The sequence below is a fragment of the Adiantum capillus-veneris genome, chromosome 11, assembly GCF_014529385.1.
Source record: "Adiantum capillus-veneris isolate H3 chromosome 11, ASM1452938v2, whole genome shotgun sequence".
Classification (NCBI taxonomy): Eukaryota; Viridiplantae; Streptophyta; class Polypodiopsida; order Polypodiales; family Pteridaceae; genus Adiantum; species Adiantum capillus-veneris.
Genome location: NC_140941.1, coordinates 125,350,546 through 125,369,258, shown reverse-complemented (window position 1 = coordinate 125,369,258; position 18,713 = coordinate 125,350,546). Strand labels below are relative to the sequence as shown.

General features: G+C 40.3%; 1 protein-coding gene across 1 annotated transcript; it reads right to left on the bottom strand.

Annotated features, from left to right (window-relative positions):
* Window positions 1-13,232: 13,232 nt before the first annotated feature.
* On the bottom strand, window positions 13,233-18,331 carry LOC147447971 (eukaryotic initiation factor 4A-3). Its single transcript, XM_086523867.1, has 8 exons — window positions 17,923-18,331; window positions 14,911-15,151; window positions 14,750-14,830; window positions 14,564-14,671; window positions 14,311-14,430; window positions 14,060-14,227; window positions 13,862-13,948; window positions 13,233-13,778 (listed from the first exon to the last, which is right to left on the bottom strand). Exons 1-8 carry the CDS (start codon window positions 18,243-18,245, stop codon window positions 13,665-13,667), a joined length of 1,242 nt encoding a protein of 413 aa, XP_086379993.1. The 5' UTR covers window positions 18,246-18,331; the 3' UTR covers window positions 13,233-13,664.
* Between the last annotated feature and the right edge of the window lie 382 nt (window positions 18,332-18,713).

Genomic DNA, 18,713 nt, shown 5'->3' with positions numbered 1-18,713 from the left:
GCTATACATTTGCCTCATTGGAATTTACATTCAAAATTCCACCACTAAAAAGAGGCAACAGAGTGTCATAAATGTTCTGTGAGCTTGCATTATTGTCTCTAGTACATGACAACAAGGTCTGAATAGAATCTTCCACAAACACAACATTCCGTGAGAGGAAGATACTCTTTGTTTGCAGATGATACAACATGTAACCTTTGCTTTCAGCACTATAACCAACAAAAATACATTTGACATCCTTATCATCCATTTTTTGCGTCGTGTTTGTGGCACCAAAGCATATGCCAAACAACTAAAAACATGCATGTGCACAATAGAAAGCTTTCTATCGTGCCATGCTTCATATGGAGTCATAGATTGCAAAGCTTTTGTAGGACATGATGGCCTCAAGCCCAAAAAGAATGTGGCAAAGCTTGACTTTTGACCATACATCGTGCCAATTCCATAAGTGACCTGTTTTTCCTCTTAGCAACACCATTTTGTTGTGGCATATAAGGCACTGTACATTGGTGTTTTATCCCACGACTGGCCAGAAATGCATTAAATTCATGAGACATATACTCCTCCCCTCAATCAAAACAGAGGGTGTCCATAGTAAATTTTGAGACATTTTCAGTGATAGCCAAAAATTATTTGAAGCGAATAAATACTTTGGACTAAGCTTTAAGTGGATATACCCATGCATGCCTAAAGTATAGGTAATTGCCCAAGGATGGAGTTTGCATGGGCCCATAAACATCACTATGCACAAGGTGCAACCTACACGTGGCCCTAGCTGTGAACCATCCTTTGGAAACTTAGAATGCTGCATCTTACCCAAAATACAGTCTTCACAAACATGTTTGATAGATGCTTCAAGAATTGGCAAAGAAGCAACCATATAAGATTTCTGCAAACGCAGCAAATGCAGCAAAATTTAGATGTCCAAAACATACATGCCAAAGTTTTGCATCTTAAATAGTCTTTGAGTCCACAATTGCATTTGCAAAATTCTACCCACACTTGTCATACAAAGTGAGTTTATATAGCCCACAACATAAAATGCTAGATGCAACAATTCATCACCAAAACTAAGATCATGTACTGTACATCCGTCATCCACAAATTTGACTACAAGTCCAAGTCTAGCAAGTGAAGATACAGACAAAAGATTCTTGTTGATCCCAGGTACATACAATGCATCAACAAGTGTGAAAGAACTGCCATTTGCACTAGTAAGCACAATCTTTCCAAATCCTTGAACCGTATAAGAGGCATTGTTGGCATACATAACTGAATTCCCATGAGGGCCAAACTCAAGAGAGGTGAACAAATCACAATGTGAGGTAATGTGCTTTGTAGCACTACTATCAAAATACCACACATGTGAATCCCCAACAAAACTGACATGCATGCATCATGAACAACAAGATTATAGGTACACTCTGCACCAGAAGCCCATTCTGCATCAACAACAACATCACAATCTCCTTTCACAGAAGACTCAACAATAGCTGCATTTGTAGTGGAACTCCAACCTCTTTGGCCTTCAACTTAGGACACTGCTTGATCAAATGATCATTGGCTTTACAATAGTGACAACTCATCTTCTTTTTTCCCTTTTCACTAGAATTTCCATATAAAATGCCAACAAAAGCATTAGAAACAGGTGATTTACCACTCAAATAAGAATCATGAGAAGTGGCTACATTACTGTTACCACCTTTTCTTTGAGCAACAATAAAGGCATGTTCACCTACACGTTGTCTAGTCTTGTTTTTTTTGAAAAGCGACTCTTGCAATAGCAATGTGCATAATGCATCAAACTTGACAACTTTAGGATTTCCTTGGGTTATAAGTCTCGTAAGAATCTAGCAAAGCATCAAGAACAGTCTGCACAAGGGAACTGTCTGAAATGACTTTACCTACAGAAGTAAGTTGTTCATTGATATCCTTGACACTAGAAATGAAATTGTCCATGTCATCTTCCTCATGCATAATCTTTGACTCCAACTCTTACGCAGCAATGCAATTTTTGCCTCATTACGACTTGCATAAAGCCTAGCCAGAATATCCCAAGTCTGTTTTGCAGATTTTGCTGAATGAATGTGGGGAGTAATAGTGAGCTTCACAGACAATGCAATCAAATCATGAGCATATGCATCTGTTATATCCCAATGAGTTTGCTCAGCCGTAGGCAAAATAGCTTAGGCAGCAGCAACCCTGCAACATCCTCAACATCGCCTACATCCTTAGAACCAGGACGTACATCAATGCCCTAGACAATGTTCTAAACGCCCTTTGACACAAGGACATGTTGCATCATGTAAGCCCATATAGGGTAATTGTCCCCATCCAATCTATCATCAACATCAAACATCTTGTGAACACATTTGTGTTGTTGTCAGCCATGGCGAATGTCTACACTTGATGTGAAAACTACCCAAAAAGAGAAGAAACAAAGGAGGAACATTATGTGCTATATAGCACAAATCATAGAAGAAGGTACGAGGTCTGTTATGTAGAAAATGAAAAAATAGCTTGTGCACGGAGGCCAAAATGAGCCCAAATAAAAATTATGAGCATACCATGCTCTACAAGCTCTTTTAGAATATTTGTCGACCTACGAATGCTCGCCAAAGCTCACATAAATCGGAGAAAGTGAGTAGGCATGTGTTGGGGCTGGCCATTAAGCCCCGGAGGACGCAACCTTCTCTGATACCAATTGTTGGAATTAGGGTTGCAGGAAAACACTAGGAAAACACACACAACTTGGAGAAGATGAAGGAAGCTCAAAGCATACAATAGAGAGTGTATTACTTAGTGTGCAATGGAAAGATAAGATAGCCCTAGAGGTGATGGGCGTATAGACAATGTAGGGGGGGGAAACCTCCTAGTGAGGGAAAAAAATGCCCATGCCCCAGTGGTTGTAAGCTTGTTCACAACATCACTACCACATGTATATGGTAACAATAGCTTTAGCTTGTTGTCATGCCAATATTTCCTTCTGTGTTGAACCACCTCTTGTTCTAGCATCACCCTTTGCTGATCTCATCTAGCTTCAATAGATCATCCAATCTATTCTTCGGATTCAAATTGTTCTTTTTAGCACAGTTCGGATTCATTCTATATCTTGCAATTTGATTAGTTTAGAATCAATCTTAAGTGGTATTTTGTGCTAAAAAATCTCAAGGTCGACTCCTTTTAGATCTGTGTGCTCTAAGACAAAGAAATCTCTATATTTTTGAGACAAAGACATCTTAATGTTTTTTTAAATTCTATCTTGCCTTTTCTTTTATCTCTACATGAGGTGTTTGTTAATGTTTATCATCTTTAGATCTGACTCTGAGCCCAGGTTCCATTCTTCTACTTCCCTATCATCTCGTAATGACTAGTTTGGCATCCCACCCTCTTTTTTTGTAATGGAAATGATAAAGACATATTTATTATAGGTGACAAATGGAAAATAAAGACTAGTCTATGGAATGTGCAAAAGGATACCAAGTCTATTTGATATTGTATTATTAAAGAGCTCTTTATGAGCTATGGTCACTTTATGTTTGGACAGACAGTTTGTAACTCTCTCTTTGTGCCTATGCAGCACTATGCTTGAAGAGGTGCACTTGCCAGTGCTCTCTCTCTCTCTCTCTCTCTCTCTCTCTCTCTCTCTCTCTCTCTCTCTCTCTCTCTCTCTCTCTCTCTCTCTCTCTCTCAGATCGTGTATAGCTTTGATTAGGTGCACATGTGATTCATCATGTATGAAGATTTAATGACTTTATTTCTTGTTACATGTTATTTTATGTATTATGGAGGCACCACATGCTCCCATTTTGTTGTAGTGGTATTAGATCTCAAACAATGCTCTTGGTAATGTAAAAGCTACAAGGATCAAGAATCCAACCCGTTGCAAAGAAGAAAAAGTATTTTGCTCTTTAACAATCTATAGCATACGTTACTGTTATCAAGCTTGTTACCATATACATATGGTAGTGATGTGTGTGAACACACTTAGGACCGCCGGGGCATTCTTTCCCTCACTAGGAGGTTTTTCCCCCCCCGTGCATTGTATATACGCCCATCACTCTAGGGCTATCTTATCTTTCCATTGCACACTAATAAGTAATACACTCTCTGTTGTGTGCCTTGATTTTCCTTCATCTTCTCCAAGATCTGTGTGTTTTCCTACAACCCTAATTCCAACAATTAGTATCACAGTAGTTGCATCCTTTCGAGCTTAGTCACAGCAGCTCCAACACACACCTACTCACTTTCTCTGATTTTTGTGAGCTTTGGCGAGCGTTCGCAGGTCGACAAATATCGTGGAAGAGCTTGTAGAGGGTGGTCTCCTCGGATTTTTGATTTGGGCTCATTTTGGCCTTCGTTTCCACTATAGGCGTTACTGCACACGCTATTTTGTCATTTTGTGCAAAATTTTTGTTAGTGCCATTTTCTACATAACATGTCCCATACATTCTTCTACGATTTTTGCTATATAGCACATGTTGTTCTCGCTTCATTTTCTTCTCTTTTTGGGTAGTTTTCACATCAGATGCAGGCATTCGCCATGGTGGCTGACAACAACACAAATTGTTTGCTTTTGAGAATAGATTGGATGGGGAAAATTACCCTTTGTGGGCTTACATGATGCAGCATGTTCTTGTGTTAAAGGGCCTTTGGAACATTGTCCAAAGCATTGATGTACGTCTTGGTTCTGAGGATGTAGGCGATGTTGAGGATGTTGCAGGTTTTGGTGGCAGGGTTGCTGCTGCCTGAGCTGTTTTGCCCACGCCTGAGCAAGCTCATTGGGATGTAAAATATGCACAGGCTCATGCTTTGATTGCATTGTCTGTGAATCGCACTATTACTCCCCACATTCATTCAGCAAAATCTGCAAAACAAGCTCAGGATATTCTGGCTAGGCTTTATGCAAGTCACAATGAGACAAAAATTGCATTGCTGCGTAAAGAGATGGAGTCGAAGATTGTGCATGAGGAAGATGACATGGACACTTTCCTTACTGGTCTCAAGGATATCAATGAGCAACTTATTTCTGCAAGTGAAGTCATTTCATACAGTTCCCTTGTGCAGACTGTTCTTGATGCTTTGCTAGATTCTTACCAAACTTTTCCTAGTACTTGGAGACTTATGACCCAAGGAAATCCTAAAGTTGTCAAGTTTTATGTATTATGCACATTGCTATTGCAAGAGTCACTTTCCAAAAAAAAAGGACTAGACTAGACAACGTGTAGTTGAACATGCCTTTATTGCTGCTCAAAGAAAAGGTGGTAACATTAATGTAGCCACTTCTCATGGTTCTTATTCGAGTGGTAAATCACCTGTTTCTTTTACTTTTTCTGGCATCAATTTGTATGAGAATTCTAGTGAAAAGGGCAAAAAGAAGATGATTTGTCACTATTGTAAAGAAAATGATCATTTGATAGGAGGACATTTCTTATTTTAAAAGCAAAGGTGATGTTATTTTCTTTGCGGATATGAATGCTCGCACAAAAACATTGCAACATGGTACTCAACAATTTGATATGCCATACATTTCAAGGGAGTTAGAGGAAGTTTACTTGTATGATCATGCTTCATTGGATAAGAAAGAGTCTCACTATGGAAAGTTACTTTTACACATATGTAATAGTAGGGGTATGCTCATTGCCAATGGTGTATCTTTGTGGAGTGGCACCAATGGATTTACATGTAGAAAACATAATGGGAATAGTGTGATTGACTAAATGCTACTCTCCGAAGCCATCATATATCGCATAAAGAGTTTTAGGCTTGGCCAATGGACCCCGGAATCAGACCATCATACCTTATGTATTGACCTTGATGTGGGGAAGAAACTAAGCATGATAATCTCAGGTAAAGGAAATAGAAGTTATCAAAAGGAAATAGAAGTTATCAAACGGGCACCTATGTACATTAAAATGATAGAGCAAAAGTTATGGATGACAAAGCTTCAATATGACGCACCATTGAAAACTAAATGGAAAGCTTTCAAGAAAGTTATTTGTTCTTGTGCGGCTGAAGAATGCTTTTCCATAAAACATGTCCATGGTATCAACAAAGATAGATTGCGCAAAAGGTGGTTTGATAAAGAATGTCAAGATGCTCGAAAGTCCTTGATAAAGCTTGATGCAACTATGGACAAAGAAAACTATCAAAGTCATTTTCATACATACAAGGCATTGATTCAAAAGAAGAGACAAAGATGAGAAGTAAAGCAACAATTTTTTCAAGTCCAAGAAAAGGCACAGGGTTGAGAGTTTTGGTAACTTGAGTCTTTTGGATATGTACACACATTGTAGGCAACTATATGAGCAAACAAATGTTGGAAAAATATCATTTTATGGTTCATTCCCATGTATGCCCTCTTTTTTTACTATTGAGGATATATGCGATGGGCTCGAAAAGTTGGCCACTTACAAAGCAGAAGATCTTCAAGGTATCAAGCCGGAAATGATTTAATGGACGGGAGATTTTACACATGAGTGGATGTGTGATATATTCAACCTTGCACTTCAACATGGTATGCCTTATGATTGGAGTACTAATTGGGTCAAGCTTTTGCATAAAGGAGGGGATGTAAAGAATGTTAATAACTACCGGATTATAATGATTGGGTCTCTTATGGAAAAGTTGTTTGGGTACATAATGGAGAAAAAATTGAGTGATTGGTCTGAAGAGAATGGCAAGAGTGCAAAAGGACAAGCGGTTTTTTTCGATTCCATAGCACCATTGATCATCCTATCACTCTTCGTGTTCTCATGGAGGAAAGTTGGTTGAAAGGCAAGCAATTGTATTGTTGCTTTATGGACTTTAAGTAAACCTTTGATATGATTCCACATAACAATTTGTGGAGAAGGATGGAAGAACTCCAAGTGCCAAGTGAGTTTATGCTTGCGGTTTTTAAATCTATAAGAAAGTGATGGGTGAATTACGTATGGAAAGAGGAGTTTCAAAAAAAATTGCAAGCACTATTGGGGTTAAACAAGAATGTCCGTTGTCACCAACTCTCTTTGGTTTATGCATCAATCAATTGGAACAAATGGTACTTGACTTTATACAAGAAGAAGACATTGAAGAGGTCACGCTTTTGTTGCATGCGGATGATGTAGTGCTTCTAGCACACACTATAGAGTATGCACAAAATATTATAATTGTCCTTGAGAACTTTTTCTTGCATAGTGGGCTGATTGTGAATAAATCCAAAACAAAGGTTATGCTTGTGAAAACCAACCATAAGGAGAAGCCATGCATAGTGTACAACAATGAGACACTTGAAGTTGTTGAGAGCTTTAAGTACCTTGGCCTTGAGGTTCCAGCCAATCACAAGTGGCATGAATGTGCTATGCGTCATTTGGAAGTGAGAAAGAGAGCGTACTATGCATTTGAGAATATGTGTAATGTGGGAAACATCAAGTGTTCAGTTCTCAAGAAATACCTTTTAGACACATTGGTGACACCGATTCTTCTTTATGGAGTTGAAATGTGGGACAAGAGCATCTCAAAGTCTACTTGGAAAGAGTTTGAGAATGTTCAAAAGCGTTTTCTTACAAACTTTCTCCAAGTTAAGACACAAGCACCATATATGCTCCCACTTCTTGACTCGGGATCTCTTCCAATTGAGGTTATGGACATGGAAAGGATTGTGGAGTACATGATAAGTATGCTTCAAACCCCTCACATCGACTTCCTACAATTGCATAGGAAGCAAGCAAAAAAGTTCAAAAGACGCATAAAAGTAAGATCTCGAGGACGGGATGGATGCAAGACATAAAGAAGTGGTTTGGGATATGGGATGCGTTACACTTGCTACTTGATGCCTCAATTGACTCCCAAGTGAATGAAGCTTTTCTACAACGTCAATGTATTACGGCTTGGGAGGAATCCGGTGGGTCACGCTTCATACATTTCACCAACCATATTGGCCCCAACTACAAAACCATGTTCTTCGCTGAAAGAGGAAACCGTACTCACCCTTATATGCTTGAGCCTATCCCCTTGTCAGTGTCACGCACCATCGTAGCCATTCGGCTTAGCTCCCATTCCCTTCAATGTGAGATATGGTGTTGGGGCAACGGAGAAGAGTCAAATCGGTTGTGCATATAATGGAAATTCCCTATGAACTCTGAGAATAGAAGAATTAAGAGAATTAGAGTGAGCATTTTTGTGAGATTACTTTGAGAACATAGAGGGTGAACTTAATTGATGGCAGCAACATGAGCATAGTACTTAATTAACTTGGCATGAATAATACTTTTGCAAGAGAGAGAGTATTAGAGAACATGACAATAATTGAGAACCGGATTTACTTGGAGCCGGTCCCCCCTCCAAAAGGCGTTTGTATTATAGATTCTTCCATCAAGAGAGACTTGGTGCAATAGAATCTTTGTGTTCCTTGTGACCTTGGTGATGCTATGAAGATGGAAAGCTTCATACATCTTGAGCATAACATAAACTTTGCAAAAAGCATTAACTATCCCAAGCCTCAGTCCCAAGGCCTCAAACACCTTTGAAGGTGGAGAGAGCTAGCGGGGAATGAGGATAGGTAAAAGGAAGAAAAGTCATTCATAGGAGAAAAAAATAGTTCCTCATTTATCATCACTCTTCTTGCTTAGCATACCATAATAGCATAGTAATGAAGATGAAGAAGATGGCAAGCTTAAGCATTGAAGCATGACTCTTGGTTGGATTTGCATTCCATAGCCAAGAGTGTTGGTGTAGGCTCTCCACTTCTCAACAAGCTTGGAGAAGGAGATGGAGCTCTTACACTTTGCACTCCACACAATGAGAGAATATGTGTGTGTGTGTGGGGGGGGATAGAGTAAACCCCCCTCTCATACTTGGTCCACATCTCTCTCTCTCTCTCTCTCTCTCTCTCTCTCTCTCTCTCTCTCTCTCTCTCTCGTATTATTTAATTATTTCATTTGGACATGTGTCCTCTTTCTCCTCTTTGAGAGAAAGAACTTAATTATTTATTTTTATGCATTTAAATTCTCTTTGGACCCCTTTAAAACCTATCCAATAGGATTCAAGTACATCATGAGGGCCACATGTGGAGGATCATTTGAACATGTGTCTTTTATACTTCTTAAGTCATTTGGTTTGAATTGAATACTTCAAGCACTTAGCCAATCAAGCATGGAAATAGTTGATGCCTCTTGAGAGTTTATCTTTGAATTGAACATTTCAAGAACCTTAGTCATTTTAAGCATAAAAATCACCTCAAACTTTGGGCAAGGTTCTCACAAACCTTTTTAGCACTTTAGTTAGCAAGCCGACAAGCACCTCATGCTTGGGTAGGGTTCCCACCTCAAGGTCACTCCTAGTTTGCCTAAGGTCAAAGGACTTTTTAACACTAACTTTTGGAGGTCTTTAATGAAGCTAACCCTAAGGTCTTTTAAGCTCCATTAGATGCACGTTGCTCTTTGATAGACTACCTCCTTTTGGACTCCTATTGAGACATAACCATCTCTCATCTTGGTCCCTTGGTGATGTAAATCTAGAAGCAATTATTGCACATTGCTCTTTGGTAGACCATCTCCTTTTGGACTCCTATTGAGATGCAACCATTTCTCCTTTTGGTCCCCTGTTTGAAATAGGTCTAGAAGCACATATCTATGTCCTAACTTTTGTTCCCCTTTTATCTTTCCATATTAATTGATCAGTTTAATATGAGAAAATCATTTGGTAAAGTTAGATATTATATTTTATGACAGTCCACATTATGCTCACTGCAAGTTTGAGAGTTTGAGTACCACACACTACTAGAGTGCTCAGGTTTTGGTCACATTCAAACTTGCTTCCCTCACATTTTTAGCCATGAAATAGACTCACACTTTCCTCTCCCACAGTGTAGGCTCTCCATTGCAACTCTCATCACCTTAATTTTGGAGCATCGAGTCACTCATCAGCCACACACATACTACATCAGATGTAACTTTGGTCCATAGGTCATATTTGACTTCCGAGGATGATAATAAAATCTCTCTCTCGCTCTCGCTCTCTCGCTCTCTCTCTCTCTCTCTCTCTCTCTCTCTCACACACACACACACACACACACACACATTGTGTATAGCTTTGATTATGTGCATATCCAATTCAATAGGTATGCAGATTCAGTGGTTTTATTGCTTGTTGCATGTTATTTTGTGTATTTTGTAGGCACCCCGCCTGTTGCTTTTTTTTTTGCCAAGGATTCATCTTCTTTCTGTGTTCAAATTGCAAGTGAATATTCAATATCAAGTGTATCTAAATTGTTCAAAGACTTCTCTCCTTCGGATACTATTTGGCGTGCACCATTTGATATTCTTGTACTCAGATTCTTGAACTCTGTGTTACCTCTATCTGATATGTTTCTACCCTATGTATTCTCGTTGCTACCATCACTTCAAATTCCTTATGTCTTTGTTTCTACTCTATGTATTCTCGTTGCTACCATCACTTCAGATTCCTTATGTCTTTGTTTCCTTATGAACTTTGCAGTCTCAAGTAATGTCATTATGATGTCATCTAATTCAAAAGCCTTTGGATCTTTTCACATACTTTGACATAAATCTCGTCGTGCTCATTCTAAGGACTCTCATTACCAAATCTAGAAGTTGGGATTTTCACTCTCTGAAGCTATCGGCAAAAGCCTTTGAAATTTTAAGCACTTGGGTCCCTCTAGCCTCCTCTGCTCTAGATCCTAATTGATTTGAGTTGTCGATACTCATTGCTCCTACCATTCATCCACTTCCTTGGCCTTTCCCTTAGCTTTCCAAATAGCCCTTTATTTTTCCTGCTTCTAAGGCCCTTCACTTTGCTTCATTTGACTGGTCGGCTCATCTAGTATCTCTGACAAAACCAGGCTCCTAGTGATTATGTGCATTGGTACCGACTCTACCCTCTTCTCTTCGGTCACTTCAGGTTTTACATTGTTTGGGCATTGCGCTGCAAAGTATCCGTACTTTCCACATGTGTAGCAACTAGAATTTCGTCTGAAAAAATCAATCCTACTAGAGTTTCGACGAAAACAATTCTAGTACCTTGTCATCCGAAGAACTAGAGCTCGTCGATGACTCTTCAGTCATAGACTCATTGGAGCTGGAACCTGATTCAATCCCATCTGTGTCATTGATTGCACCCAACTCAATGGAGGCTTTTGGTGAACTCCATGATGGAGATGACACTATATCAAGAGGCTCAACAAGCTGAAGTTGAACGGCAAAAGGAGGCTCAACGTGCCAAAGTCGAACGCTCAAATAAGGCTTACAGCTACGGAGCTACAGCATGAGGCACTACGAGACCAATGCATACAAGAGTTGGTTCTTTAAGAGGGCGATCCACCCAAAGAGTTCGGCGAGTCATCACATAGACTGGGAAGAGAACTTCAACAATCCAGCCATGGAAAAGTTGACTTTTGGTAACGATAGGATGGATGCATTGCTAATTATTCTTGGTTGCAATAATTCAACACTTATTTTGCTACTAACAAGAAAAACAGTAACTTTGACTGCTGTCATGTCTCTTTTGGATGATGCCATTAATTGATATCAAGCCTCACAAGGGACACGCACCTTGAGCATGTTGAATCAAGCGAGCTTTCAATTGGTTTGACTTCCAAGACAAGCTCAAGGCTCGCTTTATGCCAGTGCAGTAACTTGATCAGTTGAAAGAGGATTTAGAGCTCTCAAGCAAAATGGGACTCTTGTTATGTCTTTTTTTTTAATGTATTTTGCAAACTGTACGTAAATCGGATGAGGATCGCAAGGAGGCTCTCCTCTTTGGTTTGGACGAGCAAATCAAATATGACGTGCATCAACCCCACTAAGTACAATGCCGCCATCAAGATCGCTCTCGCACAAGCATTAAAGCACAACAAAGATAAGCCCAAGGTGTGGAAAACTAAGTCATAACCCACAAAACTCTCAAAACGGTAACAACATCAATTCTTTTTCCTTTTCTCATTCTTCCTCTACACCCAAAGCACAGAAGTCTTAACCTAAGAGCGATAAGAAAGGAAAGGTTATAACTCAAAAAAACCCTAAGTTAACACTTCATAGAATCTACTAAAGAAATAGTACGAAGATGTATCAAGTGTCACACTAAGGGTTACATGAAAAGAGATTGTCAAAAGCATTACCTAAGAAAGAACCCACATCTTCTATTAGTGTCAGGCTTGAGCCAAGTAGTGCACCCGAAGGTGAGTCTCTCATTAAGTGTTATGGTCATGTGAATGGTTCATTAAGTGTCATGGACATGTGAATGTTCAATGCCTTGAGATCTTGTTTGATCCTAGCAAACGTGCATGATGTGATTAGTGATTCGAGGGCACACACTTGGAGGCTAGTGCTAGCCTCTACTCAACAAGTAGCTTTTCATCGCAAGTTCTCTCACTGTATGTGATATGATTTGGCAATAGTGGTTTTGCAATACTCAAAAACACTAGCAAAACCCAACAAGAGATCTCTCTTGTTGAGAAGAAGAGTTAGGAATAACAGCTAAGGAGAGTAAAACGCAAAGCTTCAGGAAAACGCAGTTAGCCGAGACCCGTCTTCTAAGTCAAAACACACACACAATAAAAGGCATCAAAGTTAGTAGAGTACATAATGGTGCTGATAGCTTTGCATCAAGTTGGGAGAGGTAACAGAGCAGACACAAATATCATTCCAAAAATGTGTCATGTATAATCTATGCACCATTGATGAGTCCAAAAAAGGGGACTGAGCAACAAAAACTTGTGTCAAAACCTTGGGAGGACCATGTCCATGGCCTGTTGGCCAAAGTCTCCTGTTTTTGTGCGAAGAGGTGCATAGGCAACAAGAATGTTGGGCTCACGTAGCTTAAAGGACAGAGCATTCCTATGTAGCACAAAAAGAAACGTTTAACCAGTCTAACACCTGGAGGGCCAAAAATGTTTTGACAGCCCAATTGCACCAGAATCTATGTACACAATGATACCCTACGGATATGAGTGGATAGAGACTCTGGATATGAGTGGATAGAGACTCTGGACAGGAACAAACCTGGACAGCAACAAACCAAAACACAAATGGCTTTTCTTTTAAGTTTTGGAGGATTAATCAGCATTGAGTCGCTTGGTGCTGCTAGTTATTATAGCGGTGAGGGCAGACCAAATTTGAATGTAAGCATTGAGTCACAGGTTTGCATGTTTTAAAAATAACCTCTTTACATTCTCAACAGAGCACAAAATTTACAAAGATGAAATCAACACAGCATCTGCGTGCATCATGCTTGCATCCACAAAAACACAGCACACTAGCATTGACAAAGCCTAAAGTGGAGGCACTGAACCAGGCCTATATGTTCAACTGATTTTGAAAAGCATCAAGCGACAAATTACAGCCAACAAACATCCTTCAGCCTGATCATAGATAAGTTCAACCAACGACCCAGCTTCCATAAAGGCAAAACATAACCTGTGGAAGGTCAGCACCACATCTATCCCAGCCTTGGTCCGGAATGAAGCATACTCTATCGAACTTGTCGACCTAGAAGGTGAAATAAAACCAAGCCCAATGTTGTGTCTTCAAACTCCACTACTTTAAGTTTACTGTACAGTAACAGAACCCCCAAGATGGCCTGAAATCAACAATCAGCCTCCCTTCAAATCGCAAGAAATTTATATTGAAAGCCTCTGTCATAGCCAGCTTCGCTGCCACCATAGGAAATCATATCAAATCTGCAACATTCATTGGCATCTCATCAATTTGAGTGCTGTAATACTGCTCTATGTCTCGAAGAATTCTTATATCATCAGTCCTGACAAAGTTGATAGCAACACCCTGGCCAAAAAAACACAGAGAATTCAATTCGCTACTTATTTCAAGCATTAATCCCTACATGAATGCATGTATAGTGATGGTACCTTTCTACCAAAACGACCGGAACGCCCTATCCGGTGAATATACAACTCACGATTGTTTGGAAGATCGTAGTTGATGACCAAAGAAACCTTCATAAGAAAAGGGGTTAGTTAACAGCAGACCATCAACACCAAATGTACCACACATACAATCCTGTTCCATTTAATCAACTTAGTATAAGACAATAACCAACATAATACCTGTTGCACATCTAAGCCTCGAGCCCAGACATCAGTAGTAATCAACACTCGCGTATTTCCTTCTCGAAAATCTGCCATAATTGCATCTCTTTCTTTTTGTGGCATATCTGAATGCATACAAGATACTGTGAAATTGTGGGACCGCATCTTCTCTGTAAGCCAGTTTACCTGAACCCATCCAACAAGCACCAAATGAGATGTAACAAAAAATCAAGGTGATTCACAACTGCAAATAGAAAACAAGCTTCTACCTTCTTTTTTGTATTGCAAAAGATCACGGCTTGAGTGATTGTAAGAGTATCATACAAATCACAAAGTGTGTCAAACTTCCACTCTTCTTTCTCAACAGCAACAAAAAATTGCTTTATGCCCTGAAATTTGAGAAGGCTAGCAAGTTATTCAACTTGCTGAAACTTGCTGAATAACTTGCTCTTCATAACAATGAGACAAGAATGACTTTCCAAAAATAAGTAAATGGGTGACACAGGCAACAGTGGAGCCTACCTCAAGAGTCAACTCATCACGCTTGACAAGAATGCGAATAGGATCGGTCATGAACTTGCTGGTCATTTCCAGAATTTCATGTGGTAACGTAGCAGAAATCAGCACCACCTACACCAACAAAATTGTAAGGGAAAACCTTGATGGGACCCTAAATTTCTTCAATAATAACATGAAGCTTTTTCTTACCTGAAGCTCTGGTGGCAAATATCTATAGACATCATAAATCTGGTCTTTAAAACCTCTGCTCAGCATTTCATCTGATTCATCCTACACAAGGCAATTAACAACGTGAGCATCACCCCTTCATACTCAAATGTTCAATTGCAAAAGCTCATATTGATACTCACAAGGACAAGAAGCTTCATGGCCCTTGTTCCTAAAGTCCTCCTTTTTATCATGTCATAAACCCTTCCTGGCGTTCCAGAGACCACATGGACACCGTTCTCAAGCTTTCTTATATCCTCCCCAATGTTTTTACCACCAATGCAAGAATGGGCCCGCACATTTATATAATCACCAATGGCTAAAATAACCTTTTCAGTCTGAGCTGCCAGCTCTCTAGTCGGAGATAGGATTAAAGCCTGCACCCTACAACCAGATGGTTAAAAGACACGAAAAAAAGTGCCCCAAACTAAACAGATTCCGAGCTTAAAGCGGGAAAAACACATATTTGCTCACCAATCAACTTAATATTAGCATATTGAGGATCAGCAGATGTGCATGGTTACTCCTAACATCTTTTATCGCAAATAAACTGTTTTCAGCACGCTCCCTTGAGCAATCGTTGGCAGATAGGTGAAAACGGAACCATTTTATTTCAAGTATGGAAGCCCCACAGTTAGCAAGGAAGTACAATATACATAGTGTCAGTCTAGAACCCAACAGTGTCGAGAAAACAAAGTATAGTCTTATTGCCATAGTGTTAATTTACTGACAAAGATATTCTTTGTTCTATTCTTATCAAAATGAACTCAAATTCCAGGCCGCATCTCCGTAGTGTAAGAGTTAAAATTTTGAGGGTCATCTCCTGGATTTTAAGCCTATATCTAGAGGGAAAGGGTTTCATTGTGGCTGTAACTGACTTTGTGAAGAGTTTCACTGCCCACTGAATGTACAGCCAGGTCATTTTAAAGGCCACTTATAGAGGGCACCCACACTATATGGGCATGTGACCCCATATTTATGGGTTGGGTGTTCCGTGGGGGTAGGGCGGCCCATTGAGAACCCTCTTTTATTCCCCCCGGCCCGAGGTGGTTTTTTTCTTTTGGGGAGGGGGGGATGATTTGGCATCACTTGAGAGTCCCACATGGCTTGTCCCATCTCTCTTTGCGTTTTTCTCCCCCCCTCCTCTGTGCCCCGCAACATGGTCTCAGAGCCACAGCTTGACAATGCCATGTGTGTAAATGGGAGCACAAAGAGGGGCTGATTGGCTTGGTTTTTTTCAGCCAGTCGTAACTTGTAAGGCGACTTCTAGCTGCCTTTTCGTCGTGGAGACTTCATCCCCATCTGTGTTTCGGCATCCACACAGGCCTGTCAGTGCTTTGCTTCGAATCCATGTAGATGTCCACTTTCCAGCCAGGAGAGCTCAGAGAAGTGCTACTATGTTTTGACAAAGAGTTGGAGAGGATGGGAAGAGGGGGCTCGTGCACAGCGTTTTGTGCCCAGATCAAGCCCGATACCCTTGCGTTTTCAGCCAGTCAACAGGAGGCTTGGAGGCTTTAAGGGGGCTCATTTTAGACCCGACATCTGATGACTCCTTAGAGCAATTGAGGAGGTCTACTCGTGAGGAGTTACAAAAGTTACTTAACAGGACGATTCCGGTGTTACCAATCTCTCCTCGATATCAAAAACAGTTCAGCATACTGAATTTCTGTCATGATTCTGAAGATCCAAGGGCAAACTCAGCGACAAACTCAGCCATAATGAAGCCTAGAACTAAAAGAAGCATTAAATCGGAAAAATTAGCACAAAAATGAGGTAGTTGATACGTCGTAACTTGGGTAAAAACTCCACGATGTGAAGTCTATATGTCCGCTAATAACGACTAAAAAATATACCTAGATGAATCCAAGATGAGCCCACATTCACCCTTACAAGAAAGTGCAAAGTATAGACCCATGGTAGTCACCCACAAGACAATATAACCATCGGCTCCATCATGAGTAGTATTGACTAAATATTATGGCATCCCCACTAATGTCATCAGTGCCCACTAGGGGGTGGAGAAGGAGCTCGCCTTAGCAAAGCTCAACCCACATATTCTTTCACTCTCTCTATAAGTAGATCAGCGAGATTGTGAATGTAAGTCTTATGGTTATGCCTATTTTACGCATGGACATGGATATTTAAGCTCACGATATTTTGCCAGACTTCCATGAGAAGAATGGCCACAGCATTTTGTCTCAAGCTTGCGAGCATCAAAGACATTTGCGTAGAGGTCTCAAGCTCGCGAGCAAGGTAATTTTGTCTCAAGCTCGCGAGCAAGGTAATTCTAGTCCATCAAAGACATCTGTGTAGAGGTCAAAGCGGCCTAAATGTGATGACTAAAAAAATCTGGTAACACAGACCAAGGTGAGAATGTGAATGTGGAATCAAGAATGTCATATGAAATCCCTTCATATATAAATGGCCAGCATGAACTATGTGAACGTTGATTGTTATCCAAAATCTACTAGGGATTAGGATATGTGCTAATACATGCTTTGTGATTGTAATGTCTTGTGGTAATGGTCATTTGATGACCACATGGAGTGACTAACTGTCGCTAACATCAGCTTTATGTTTGTTTTAAGACTCTTCTTTTATGGGTAGATAAGTCACAAAGTGGTGACCTATCACGACCAAACTAGAGACTAATGGGAGAAGAACCAATTTCAGCCTGAGATGATACTTTTGGCTGACAGTTGTAAAAGCAGAAGACTTAAGGCTTTGGGGTATTAATTTCTAGTCATTGGTAAAAGAGCCACTAAAAGAGAGACCAGGGAGAATGAACTCGTCCACACTGAAGTGAGGTTCATCAAGGCACACAAAAAAAAAGTCTTACCTCCAGTACACTAAGAAAATATACATGGAAAAATCGTGCCAAAAGAATCTGAGCCTTTAGAAAACGAGATATCTCTCCTGTCGATATCCACTGTCGCATAACAAGCTTCTAAACAACGTGTCATGCTAATTTCTTGCAACATGGATAGAGTCTTTTTTTAAATCTGCCTGATACTCATTCACATGGCATAAAACAATGTTAAAAGGGTTGAAGACTCATCAAACATTCTGCTTGAGCACAACAAAACATGGATGGATCACAAAAACACAAAAAATAAACTCTAGCAACCCTAGCAGAGATAGGTGTAGGCACTTACTCTCTAACAGTTGTGTCGATAATTTGGCACACAGCAAGGGCAATCATGGAAGTCTTCCCAGTACCAGACTGGGCCTGCGCTATGACATCACGATTCTGGATGATGGGCCGTATGGCACGCTGCTGAATAGCTGAAGGTTTTTCAAAACCATAGGCATAGATTCCACGAAGAAGCTCATCTCGAATGCCCATGCTGTCGAACGTGCTGTATACTTCCACCCCGGGACTCGTCTCAAACGCCATACTATCATCGTCAAGCCCCCCATTGCGGGGGTTTGTCCTATTCCTCGGCACTACAGAATTCGCTGCCCCTGCAGTAGCCATGCTCGCCGTATCGATTCCGCGACACCAGATCGTTAACGCAGAAGACAAACCCTTACGCTCGAAAGAAGCTTTAAAGTTCCTGTGGCCCAGCACGTATTATTTAAGTGACTCCTATTTTAAGTGCTTTTGTCTTTTGACCGACACGAGAGAGAGAGAGAGAGAGAGAGAGAGAGAGAGAGAGAGAGAGAAGATGCATCAAGTGCATATGTGCAAGTCGGTTTTTTTATTATTTTTTAACCAGATAAGCGCTTTTGAATTAATAAGAGAGCCAAATAAATACATCGAATTACCCAAGGGAGGGCTAGAAAGACATTTACATGGGGATAAAGACCCGAAGGGTCAGCATACAAAGGGATACAAGTTCAAAATATGATTACAGGTTGTCAATTTCTACTTGTAGTTTAGCAACAAATGCTTGGCCTTCTTCAGATTTCCTTGCCAACTCATGGATTTCATTGGACATTTCCT

What these genes read in the sequence shown, in the direction of transcription:
- LOC147447971 (XM_086523867.1), bottom strand. Translation starts at nt 18,245, where the DNA reads ATGGCTACTGCAGGGGCAGCGAATTCTGTAGTGCCGAGGAATAGGACA. An exon ending in CCATGAAGCTTCTTGTCCTT is followed by an intron (nt 14,831 to 14,910) that starts GTGAGTATCAAT and finishes TGCCTTGTGTAG; the next exon opens with GATGAATCAGATGAAATGCT. An exon ending in GAGGCTTAGATGTGCAACAG is followed by an intron (nt 13,949 to 14,059) that starts GTATTATGTTGG and finishes TTTCTTATGAAG; the next exon opens with GTTTCTTTGGTCATCAACTA.